The sequence below is a fragment of the Phoenix dactylifera genome, chromosome 8 (assembly GCF_051530095.1).
Source record: "Phoenix dactylifera cultivar Ajwa chromosome 8, Ajwa_hap1_PhDact_Kaust_v1.1, whole genome shotgun sequence".
NCBI classification, from domain to species: Eukaryota; Viridiplantae; Streptophyta; class Magnoliopsida; order Arecales; family Arecaceae; genus Phoenix; species Phoenix dactylifera.
The window spans coordinates 18,522,660-18,534,797 of record NC_143197.1 but is presented as its reverse complement, the minus strand read 5'-3'; the positions used below and the strand labels follow the sequence as shown (position 1 = coordinate 18,534,797).

At 43.5% G+C, this 12,138-nt stretch overlaps 1 protein-coding gene across 3 annotated transcripts in view; it reads right to left on the bottom strand.

Annotated features, from left to right (window-relative positions):
- LOC103723925 (protein disulfide isomerase-like 5-4) overlaps positions 1 to 12,138 on the bottom strand; it is a 77,100-nt gene that overhangs the window by 47,367 nt on the left and 17,595 nt on the right. For 2 of the 3 annotated variants that reach the window (XM_088702966.2, XM_088702967.2), the window contains one exon: positions 5,206 to 5,385. In XM_088702966.2, coding sequence (XP_088559092.1) covers positions 5,206 to 5,385 — 180 coding nt within the window. Of the gene's footprint in view, positions 1 to 5,205; positions 5,391 to 12,138 lie in introns of all 3 variants that reach the window. The other variant, XM_008815023.6, reaches the window with a different exon arrangement.

The window sequence follows — 12,138 nt, the reverse complement described above, 5'->3', positions numbered from 1 at the left end:
TGTTCCAGAGTCGACCCCCCTAGTTAGCCGAGTCGACTCCATCAAGGCCCGAGTCGACTCCGAGACAGATCAGTTCAAAAGACAGAGAATCAGTTTTTCGGTCTCTGAAAGCGAGACGTCTCTCAAAGATCTCGAGTCACCTCTCAAGTCATCCGAGTCGACTCTATGTAAATCCGAGTCGACTCGAGGAAGAAAAACAGAAAGTTGGGTTTCTGGAACCCTGAGAATGAGCCGACCCCTAAGTGCCCGAGTCGTCTCCAGCTATTGGCGAGTTAACACCAGTTTGGTCCGAGTCGACCCCAGGACGAGGCATGCACTTTAATTCAAATCTGGAACAGTGGGCGAGTCGTCACCAGTAAAGCGCGAGTCGACTCCAGTAACAGCCGAGTCAACTCCAGATCGCGCGAGTCGACTTCGGTCCCAACAGATACATTATCAGAATGTGCAGACTGGTCATAACGGCTCTATTTTTGTTTCTAACGGCTAGATCTTTGTTTCCACGCCATCCAAAGCTATAAAATCAAGGAGAGAGCTAGGGGAGAAGTTAAGGAAGTGGGAGAGAACACATAGGAAAGAGATTTCAAAGAGATTTCAAGAGAAACCTCTTAAAAGCACAAAAGGACCATTCAAAGCAAAAGAGAGAGAAGAAGAGCATCCGAGTGAATCCCAAAGCTTCCTCTCCAACTGAGTGCTGCCTCAGTGATCCTCTACCTCGTGCGAAATCAGAAGAGGGTCAAGTAAAGAAGAAGCCAAGTTCCTTCATCTACAAAACTTGTTTGAGGGCTTCTTCTCTTTACTCTATTTGTTTATATTGTTATATCTGCTTGTTTAAGAAGCTTGTATTTGTTTTAAACTCTTGTTCTAATATCTTGTAACCTAATTCAATCAAGGGATTGAATCAATTTGTTGGTGAGCCAAAGGAAAAACCAACTGTGTAAGGTTGTGGTTGGTAAGCCGGGAAAAACCAACTGGATTTGATTGTGAACCCGAAAAAACAATCAAGTGGTTCTAGTCGGTGAGCCTGTGAAAACCGACCGAGTTCGTTGTGATCTCGTGAAAACAACAAGTTAGATTGTGAGCTTGTAAAACAACCGACTGTAATCTGAGAGATTATAGTGAAATTTTCAAGAGATCTTGGGGAGTGGATGTAGGTGCTGGGGTGCACCGAACCACTATATGTTTGTTGTGTTTGTGATGCTTTCTTTCATTGTTTAATTACCTCACTTACTTAGATAAATACCTAATTGAATTGCTTGCTTAGCTCTTATCCGCGCATCCTTTAGTTGCAAGTATATTCAAATTGTTTAATCAAGCTTCATTTAATAAAACTGCATTAAGATACATTGTATTGAAATGCTTGCTTGGGAAATCTAGACTAATTGTTTATTGAGTCCGCTGCTTAATAGTTTCAATTTTGATCAAACTAGAATCAAACTGTTGCTAAGTTTAAATTCCACTGTGCATCCATACAACTTAGCTTAATTAATTGAAAAGTTTAGAAGTAGTTGAAAAGTTTTTAAAAGACCCAATTCACCCCCCCTCTTGGGCTGTATCTACTGGGCAACACCCTCTCCCTCCGTTTCGAACCAATTTACTGAACTATACCAGTAAGTGGCCGGTCTGGTCAGTACGCCCCGAACCTAGTTCAGTAAACCTTGTTTACATGGTCTGCCATACCGAACCAGACCATACTTATAACCTGGCGCGCGTTCCTTCTGATTGGGTTGATCTGCCTCCTCCTGACTATACTTATGATCCGGATATCTACAAGAGCCATCGGTACTCGTCCTAATTTTAGATATCCGAGAGTGCTTCAAATGTATGTAAATGATTGTATCTTAATTTGAAGATATTTTGTGTCATTTTATTATTTGGAACGGAAGTAATAACATGCATCATCTATGTTTCAACCCTAAATTTAAACATAGAAACATCAAAAATCATGAAAAAAACAATAAAAAAACATCAAACTTTACTTAATTTAAGATCCAATAGAGACAACACTTAAAAAAAGAATGGAACCCAAAACCCAGCTCACCGTACCGGTCGGTACGGTACCGGTACCGGCCGGTACGGCGAACCTTGCCTTGTTATATGCATACATTGACCATTATTCAAGTTTAATTATGCCTAAGGCTTAAATTGTGTTTTCTTCAGGGATTTGAAAAACTTATCATTATCTCAAATTTAAACCAAAACTATCCCCAATCACATGCGGGAGAACAAGATTAAAAGGAGAAAAGGAGATGGTTGCAGCAGTGTTCTGCAGTAATCCTTTATGCTTCTAATTCAACACCTTCAACCTGCCACCAACTGTTGGTTCCCTCTCCAATAATCTTCAAATTATTATGAAATACAAATGCAAACTCAATGCCAACAAGTAGTGCACCATCATCTATCTTTCTTCCCCGTCTTCCCTGTTTTGTCAAATATTCTTAGAACTATGGTGGGAGATTTTGTTATAGGATTACTCATTCTTTCTTCTGCCAACGTATTAGAATAGGATTATCTTGTGAAACTAAAACTTGTTTTGTATGACATATATCCCTCAATTATATTGATTTAGTATTTTTTGTAAATTTAATTGGGTACTATAATAGAGGCCTCATTTGGTTCGTGGGAAGAATTTTTCCTTACTGGACTGGGTGAGTATATGATGCTTGGAAAAGTGGTTTTTGCATGTTTGGTTGACCATGGAAAAGTAGCACATTCCAAAGTGGCTTATGTTTGATTGAGCATCTATTTTCCTGCGAAAATTGTGTAAAATATCTGTTATGCCCTTAATAAAGAGAAAGACCTTAACCCATTATATCTAAAAGCTTAAAGGCACTTTTGGAAAAAAAATTATCCCAATTCCTAAAAGGTGGGGATTAGAAACCATGTCCCATATGGATTTTTTTTTCTATGAAATATGGGAATCTTATTCCCATGGGAAAGCTACTTTTCCATCTCTCTTTTTTGAAAACTCCAACCAAACATGAAACATTTCTCCATTTTCCTATTGTCCCCACTTCCCCCCTCCTTTTCCCACAAACCAAATGAGTCCAGATTGCTAGTCATTATCATCAAGGATTTAGGTCTTGGCAAGACGGTGGGACATCTACTATCCCAAATGGCGGAAAGTACACATCCTTTTCCATGCGAAAATCATGGTTGTCCTACAAGATTTGAAATTTGAATCATTGATAATTCGCCCTCTTAGTTAAAATCCAAGATCTGCAACTACCCGTGAAAAAGATTAGATGGAACTTTAAGCTTGAAACTAGAAACCCCACCAATATAGCCATGAAGAAGGAGAGACCAAGACATTATTGATTGTCAACCATCATAATACCAAATAATAAGAGGCCCCTCCAACTTAGCTAAAATACAAGACAACCATTAGCCACAAGGATAGCGACCCTTCTACACCTCCCATCACTAAGTGGTGAAGAGGTCAAAGGATAATGAGTTGGTTCAAGGTTTGATAAAGAGGAGGATTCTAGAGAAAGGAGTTAGTGTGATTTTAGATGCATTTTTAAGGACAACATAAGCCATTCAGTCTATGGTTGAACCGAGAACCCATAACCACCACAGTTGTTTGGTTTGGGTCACCTAGTTCACAACATTACTAATACTGAAATATCAACACTAACAACCTAAACTACAACTTTGGGAGACATTAACCTTGTACATGTTATAGCATCCTTAATTTGCAACATTGTACTCCCATATATACCTCAACACGAGCATCTATCAGCCTATAGTTCCATCTGAAACATGGTTTGCCATACCGGCCTAGACCGAGCAGTACCGAGCATACCATACCACACCAGTTCGGTACCGGTACCCAGAATGGGTGGCATACCAACACTCGGTATGCCAAAAAAATTTCATACCGTACTGACAGTGCTAATGTGGCACCGATACGAGGTCCACTACCAAGAAGGCGAACCTTGATCTGAAAGGTCCACTAAGTCATTTAGACAATTGCTTGAGGCTTTCAATCAGAGTTGGAAAATCACGTGATCAACATCTACTAGGAGAGCTACACCATCATCATTGATTGTTCCAAAAACAGCACTGAAATGACCCTCATCTTTGATGCCTCACTTTAAGATTCATTTGAGATCATCCAACAGATCTAGTACCTAATTTATTCTTAAATATGTTTTGCTAATAGCCTAATATGTTCCGTGTTATACTATCAATACTAAAAAATTTCTATTGCTCATATGTTCTGTTTTATGCTATCTATTATAAAAAATTTCCATGACGAAGTACTATGGTTCAATGCACCTTGAATTAGGGAACATGTATTATTGACAATTGATCTCATTTACCTATCCAGTTGTATATGCATTTACTACATATATGTTCGTTAGTGTGTTATCACCATATCAATTTTGTCAGCCTTTGTAAATTTGTATGATCATCCAATTTCTATATTCGAAACTGTACACTCATTTGAACATTTTCCCAAATTTCAGAAAGCTTACCATTGCAACTCAATTTAGCTGTTCTTTTCCTCTAGTTTTCCAATATTAAAACAACTGCTCCTTTACCATGTTTATCCTGAAAAAAATCCTGATGACGATTGGAGAATATTATACACACGCGTGCGCACACACACACAAATACATACATACATGCACACATTTTCATGTATATATATATATCAAGGAATACTGAACTGGCCCATACCGGCCGGTTCAGTACGGCTTTAACCGGTCCAGTTCGGTGTTAAAAATTAGTACCGGCCCATACCGGTCGGTACCGGCTAACCGTACCATCCCGTACTAGTTCCAAATTTTTTTGGAGCTTTTGGATGCGTGAACCAAACCAAACCAAATCTTAACATCTATGTTTTACAATTTATCAAAAAGAAATCTCTAATAAGAAAAAATGGTTTCCTATTCTTGAGCCAGTGAAGGTAGTTCCACATGGTATTTCTGCAGCAATGACATTAGCATCCAGTAAAAATTAATGATCAGTTACTTATAAACCATGAAGCACATGATGCCTCCAAAACCAACATTAGTTGAGGATATGTAGGAGTCAGATGAGAAAAATGAAAAATCCTATAACCACATGTAACATTCCAAAGTATCTAAGAGTTAAGAGGCAATAACAACAGCCATAGCATTAGAGAAACTGAAATGTCACCCAAATCAAGAGCAGGAACAGTGAAGTTTCAACAGTCAGGAGCTGAACCTGCCAACTTACTTGAGGGAATGTGTCTCAAAATTGTCTATAGTCAGTGGAATAGCACCATCACCATGTTCTTCTTCAATTTCATCTCCATGATTTTTCAGATTTGGAATAGGGCCTGAGTAGACCTCATATCCAGTAGGCTTTAAATTTGAATCTATTGAAAACTTTCGGACAGTTTTTGTTATGTTCAACCTGTACTGGAAATTACAAAATGTTGAATTGTATTACCAATTTACCATTCATGCTAAAGAGTGAAAATATCCAGACAAAGGACATTAAAATTTATAATATATGGAAATAATTGATAAGAATGAACAAACATGTTTTATGCATTTTGATGATCAAGTTTGTAATTTCAAAATAAAGACTTACCAGCAAGGCTCGCCGTCTTGGTACCGGACCCTGTACTAGTGCCACACTAGCACAGTGTCAGTACAGTATGGTATAGAGTTTTTCGGCATACCGAGTGTCGGTACGCCATCCATACCGGGTACCGATATTGAACTATGCTTATCAGTGCACAACATTAAATTATAACTTTAGAACAACAATTTTTAAAAGTCATCCGCTAGCTTATTGGTGGATCTTAAAATACCACTTCGTTCACAGACGGTCACACTTGCAACATCCATAAGCCTAAGCAATGAAAACACAAGGATCACCTCCCATGGTGATGTACAAGTAACATATTTTTCATTTTCAACATCCAAGAACAATTTTATTGATGAACCGTAGCATGGCTTCAAGAAGAAAATGAAAACCGAGTTTAGAAAACAAGCATATGAGGGCATAGACCAAGGAATGCTAACCTGACCCGTACAGGCCGGTTCAGCCCGTACTCTGACCGGTCCAATTTGGCGTTAAAAAACGGTATCGACCCGTACTGATCTGAACCGGCCCCCGCACCAGTCTGTACCAGCCCATACCAGCTAGGCCAAATTTTTTTTGGACTTTTGGAGGCCAAAATAGTGGTATCGGTTTGGTACCAGTTCGAACTAATCCGAACCAGTACCGAATCGGTCCGATGGCCAATCTATATACCTACCGGTACCAATTTAGCGATCCTTGGCATGGACACAAATGGAATCGACACTATATAGTGGTGAAACCAAGGTCTGCTATGCTAGAACTGGGGGTCGGACCAGTTGCCCAATGGCACGGGTCAATACTGTGAGATACGGGCTGAAGTCGGCAGCCCCAGCCGACTTCAGCCCCGTTCTTTTCGAGAAGAGCCGGAATAGAGGATCGCGAACGCGATCCTCTCGGCACCTTCGGGGGCAATCGGGGCGACGGCGTCGCGGGCATCCCGCGGCACCCCTTCCTCCAGCTAATCCGCAGCCAATCTGGCTGCGGATTTCGTTCGACCGCCGTGATTCACGTGGCGGAGAGCCGTTATCGTAGGGCTATAAAGCCCTTTTCTTTTCCCCTCCTCCCAGATCACCTCTGAGCCTCCTCCTCTCCCTCTCCTTCCTATCCTCTCCCTCTCCTTCCTCTGCTTCCGCTTCCCAAGTGGCCGGCGAGTCGCTTCGGCCAACCACCATCACCACCCGAGCCTCCCCTATTTTGAGATCTTCTTCATCTTCGGAAAGCACTGCCGCCGCCGCTGCTTGACCACCGGATCGAGCCGCTCCTCTGCTGAGATTCCTCCTCTCCACCGCCTCCACGGTGAGCCTCCCTTCCCTCTGTTCTTCTAACTTTAACTAAACCAAAGCCAATCCCTTTCTTTGTTCTGGACACAACCGAGATCTCTCGGTTTTCCTTTGACGTCGGCCGCCGCAGCGGCCGGCTGGCCGTCGACCGGGAGATGGCCCCCGGCCATCCAGGCCGGCCACCCCGCCAGCGCCCTTCCTCTCCCATCTTTCCTTCTTCCCCTGTCCGTGGGGGTTTGGGGAAGGAGGCCCATCACGGGCCAAACCGGGTCCGTTGGGCCCTGTCCATTTTAGGCCCAACTTGGGACCAGTGTAGTCTGGTTGGGCCCAGTTGGGCAGTACACTTGTGGGCCCAACTTGGGCCCAGTGCAGATCCCGGAACCCGGAACCCGAAACCCGAAATCCGAAACCCGAACCCGGAACCCGGAACCCGAAACCCGAAACCCAGTTCAACTCCAAACTCGAACCCGAAACCCGAACCCGAACCCGAGCCCATTTGGCCAGTAAAGGAAAATTTTGCAGAAAAGCCCTTGATAGTAATTATTTCATAAAAGAGTCTTCTGCAATTTAGGTTTGATCCCTCTAAGAAAGTTGTATTACATAAAGATCCTCAAATATGTTATTTAGTCCCTTTACTCAAGTTTTATTATAGAACAGTACCCTGTAATTAAGTATTAGTCCTTGCAATGAATTTTATTGCATAAATAATCCATTAGAGACCAACTTTGGGGGCCTTATTGGGCTGGATCTATGCGGGCCCATTGGGTCGTGTCCGATGTGGGCCCTATCGAGTCATGCCCATTATAGGCCAACTTTGAGCCCTGTTGGACTGTGTCCAATAGTATTATTTTTGGTTTTGCTTAGCTCTAAAATTAACACAGAGATTAATTAAATTTAAACAGGTGAACTTGATCCGCTTATCTGAAGTAGGAGTTAAGCGAGAAGAAGTAACTTAATACTTCAAGTGTGATTTCCAAATTATTTGATAAACTGATTAAGTTTTGACATATATTTTGTATTCAGTAAAATGGATCAGGCATGTTAAAATTTTATTTGAAAATCATGTTATATGCTCTGAAATCCGTAAAATATGACTGGACAGTTTATGAAATCTATTTTTGTATATATGCAATCTCAGCATGGCTATGACCTGTCCTGTTCTGTTCCAGCCCCGCCAATGGGGATTATATGTTGGACCTGTCGACTTGTAATCTGCGAGGAACCGGTTTCGACACCGCGCCACCGATGATTAGAATAGTGGTTTTTGGATACCGTTGCCACCGGTGACTAACAATAGTGGTTTCTGGCACTCCGTGCAACCCATGCCACTGGGTTACGTGGCCGTAGTCTTTTATGTTGAGATTCTGGTATCAAAGTTTTTGGAAAAAGGATAATAAATTTTGAAAACAGTAAAACGATGTTATTTATGATTTATTCCAGACATTATCATGTATTTCGATCTGATATGCTCTGACCCCACTATAGGGTATTTTGTTGCTTACTGGGCTAGTGTAGCTCATTATTCTTTTTTCTATTTTTCAGGTCCAGAGACTTGATCGTACGGGATTGGGGGAGTGCGTTAGATTTTCCGATGATTCCTTCAGTTATTGGCATTTTAGTTAGATTAGCTTGGACATTTGAATTATGTTGGCATATGCTATTTTGAAATTTTGTAAGACTGCTTTTGACTGACTTAAATAATTACGTCATTTTAAGCATTTGTATTTGCTTTGATATGATCTGCTGCCTGTGCGGTCCACCGTGCGGGCGTGCGGCGTCTGCCGCGCCTCGGGCTCGGGGCGTGACAAATACTCCCCCATACCGTTCCATGCCAGGCCCCTACCGTTTCATGCCACCAACACAGTAAAGGAGGTTGGGGAGAGAGAACGGCAGAGAGGAAAAGAGGGAGAGAAGGGAGAAAGAGGGAGGGAGAGAGGAGGGTGGCGGAGGCCGACGGAGGGCTAGCGGTGCCCCTCCTCCGCCTCCTCTGCGCGTTGTCATGCCCCGGATCCGGATCCGTGACACGGCCGTGCTACTGCCGACTACCGCCTAGAATAGCACGAAGCCTCATACATGGGTAACAGGTAGCCAAAACAATTAAACTTTCATATATTAAAGTATTTTCGGTACAACCTGCTGATTAATACAAAATACAGAGCTTCTACACAGTTTATGTATACAAAAGTATATTTGTTTAATTCCAAAAGAAAGAAGCCCTGATATAAAAGAAAAATGTCTCTAACTGCGATCACTGGTGAAAATCTGAAAGAAAATATAAATGAACGGGTAGAGCTACACGGCTCAGTAAGTAATCCTGCATAATCTTATCGGATCAACTATAATGCAAAACATGTTTAAACAGGATTTGAGAAGCTGACATGTACATTACCTAACAATTCATCATGATAAAACATTTATACTGAGTAAACAAATCCATGTTTTATATCAACAAAAATTTTCATAAAAATACATATATCGTAAAAATCGTACCCTCGGCATACCATGGTTTATACTTTATACTCTCGGATGCTACTGCGAAGTCATTATCGGCCACTGGCGGGGCCCCCTCAGTTTTTTATCAGCCACTGGCGGGGCCGGCTCAGTCATTCTCGGCCACTGGCAAGGCCGGCTCAGTTGCATTCGGTCAGTAGCATCTAAGAGCCCATTAACAGTACCTCTTGCAAGTAGTACCTCTTGGATGCTACGGCGAATTCATTAACGGTCACTAGCGGGACCAGCTTAGTTTTTTATCAGCCACTGGCGGGGCCAGCCCAGTTTTTTATCAGCCACTGGCGGGGCCGGCCCAGTTGCATTCAGCCCATAGCATCAAGAGCCTATAGTACCTCTTGCAAGCAGTACACTTAGCTAGATGCAATTGCTATATCAACTTGCATGCATGATACTTTAATATCAGCATAAACATGATGCATGCATCGCCATAAATTATGAAATCACGCATGTTACTTTTTCATAGTATGCTATACATGAAGTATGTATATGAACAATACTTAGAAAATCTTAATCAACATGATGCTCACATGATCCTTATTAAGATTAAAGAATAAGCTACTTGCATACACATAACTTATACATTGATAATTCATGTAACATAACATGATCCATAAAAGATTAAGGCAAGTTACTTACATACGTGATCCATAGAAGATAGGATAGGTTACTTACAGTAGTTCGTTATCCGAATTTCTTAAGTCCAGATGATAGATCTTTAATCATCTAAAACCACATCATAAGAGTCATATTGTTCTCTATTTATTTATTATAGAATTTAGTTCATCTTACTATGGACTTGCTTGGATCCCATCCAAGGATCTTAGCCCAATCCAATTTACCCAATTTGAAGCCTTTGGGGTTCAATTAAAGCCAAATTGGGTCCTCATGGATTAATTGGGCTTTTAATAAAAGGGTTGGGCCTGATTTATGATTAAGTTCAGCCTTTTCTAGCCAATTTGGCCTTTTAATTTGGTCAATAGACTTAGTCCCAAGCTTAATTGGGCTTAAATTTTGGTTTAGGGTCAATGTGGCTCATTTGGGCCTGAGTCTGGGTCAGCCCGAGATCAATTTGGCCTTCTGTTAGTTTAATTGGACTTGAACTGGGCCTAATTTCAAATTAATTGGGTCTGTCAGTTCAATTGGGCTTGATTGGGTTCGGATTTAACCCAATTTGCTCAATTAGGTTCGTTTAGACTCAGTTAGGTTCAGACCCGACATCATTTGGGCTTGAATTTAACCCATTTTATTCAATTGGGTTCAGTTCAATTCTTATTGGGTTTACTAAACCCGTTTTTCTTTATTTGGGCCTAACGGTTTTTGGACCCGAACCTGGATCCGACCCGTTAGGCAGACCCGCTTAAGGGGTCTTTCTCGGGTCTTCCAGAGGCTTCGCCTCTTCGTCTCCCGCTCCCCTCTCTCTTCCGGTCTCTCCCTCTCTCTCCGTCTCTCTCTCTCTCCCTCGTCTCCACCGAAACCCTAGCCACTCCGACCGAAACCTTCAGCCTTCTCCTCCTCCGGCCTCTTCCTCTTCCCCACTGCCCTCCGTCTCCTCCCCTTCCTCTTGCTAGCAACCTGGGGAGGGGTGAGACTCCCTCGACCCACCAGCCGAGGCGGTGCTTCCACCTCGGAGCAGTAGCGGGCGGGAGGCCGGCCCTTCCTCTTCTCCGAAGTGATGCCGGAGAAGAGGAGGGCCGGGAGGTGGGGCCGAGGCCCGATCTCCTCCAGGAGGTCCTCACCTGCTCCGACTACGGCAAGGTAAAGCCGCCGACCGAGGATGAAGCCTCAAGGGTCCAGTAAGCCCCCCCTTTTTTTTGTTTGTTTGTTTATTTACCTTCTTCCTCTTCCTTTTCCCTTTTTCCATTTTTTTTTTATAACGGCGCCACCACCTCTTCACCGGAGAAGAGGTGGGGGCTCGGCTGGGGCTGGCGGCCTTGTGGCCGCGTCTGATGCCGGCTCGGCCAGACCTGGCGGCCCGTGGCCGCCCCTGTGCCCTAGGGCAGCCGCAGCTAAGGCTGCGGTGCCCTATTCACAAGCAGGCCGAGTCCAGTTGGGCTCGGCCCAGATGCACACCGAGCCTAGGCCTGGGCCGGACCTGGGTCATTCTCAGGCCGGCCCGCGGCCTGTAAGTCCAGCCCGTGGTGGAGTCCGGCGGTCTTTCCCCTGTGCCAGGGTCTTCTCCTCTCTGTTTCACTGTTGACACCGGGGGGAGAAGTACTTCACAGAGCAATGCCCACCCCTCTTACCTCATTTGAACCCTATCTACTTAAGGGAAATACATCTTACCTTGCTTCGGTTGGTTGCAGCCGAGCAGTATCACCTTCACGCAACCCCTCCTTCCTCTCCTAGGGCTTTAGAGCTCCTTTAGCCTCCAACTCCAAAGGTCCGGCTTCTCTGGTGCAGTACTCCAGAGGGCTAGAGGTTAAGAGGGTATAGTAAAACGTGGGTTAGCAAGCTGAGGGTTTATATAATATAGCCTAAAAAATGACCCCTTGGAGAGGTGGCATCCTCTCCTTCCCCCTTGCTCCGGGAGCCTCCAGCTGCCCACCTTCCTTAGGCCAGCTAAGTCCTCCATTAACCGAGGATGAGAGGTGGGGGGCTCCTAATTTGCATGGTTAAGGGCCAATAGCTGGCCTTCTCTCTACTGGCCAGTTGGGGCCTGTCATTTCTGCCCTCAGGCGTGAGGTGGCAGCCATTCATGGGCTGCCATCCATGGGTCCAATACGGCCCACAATACCTGGCCCAAATACCCTCAAACTGGGCCTCAAAAGTATTGGGCCCAGTTAGT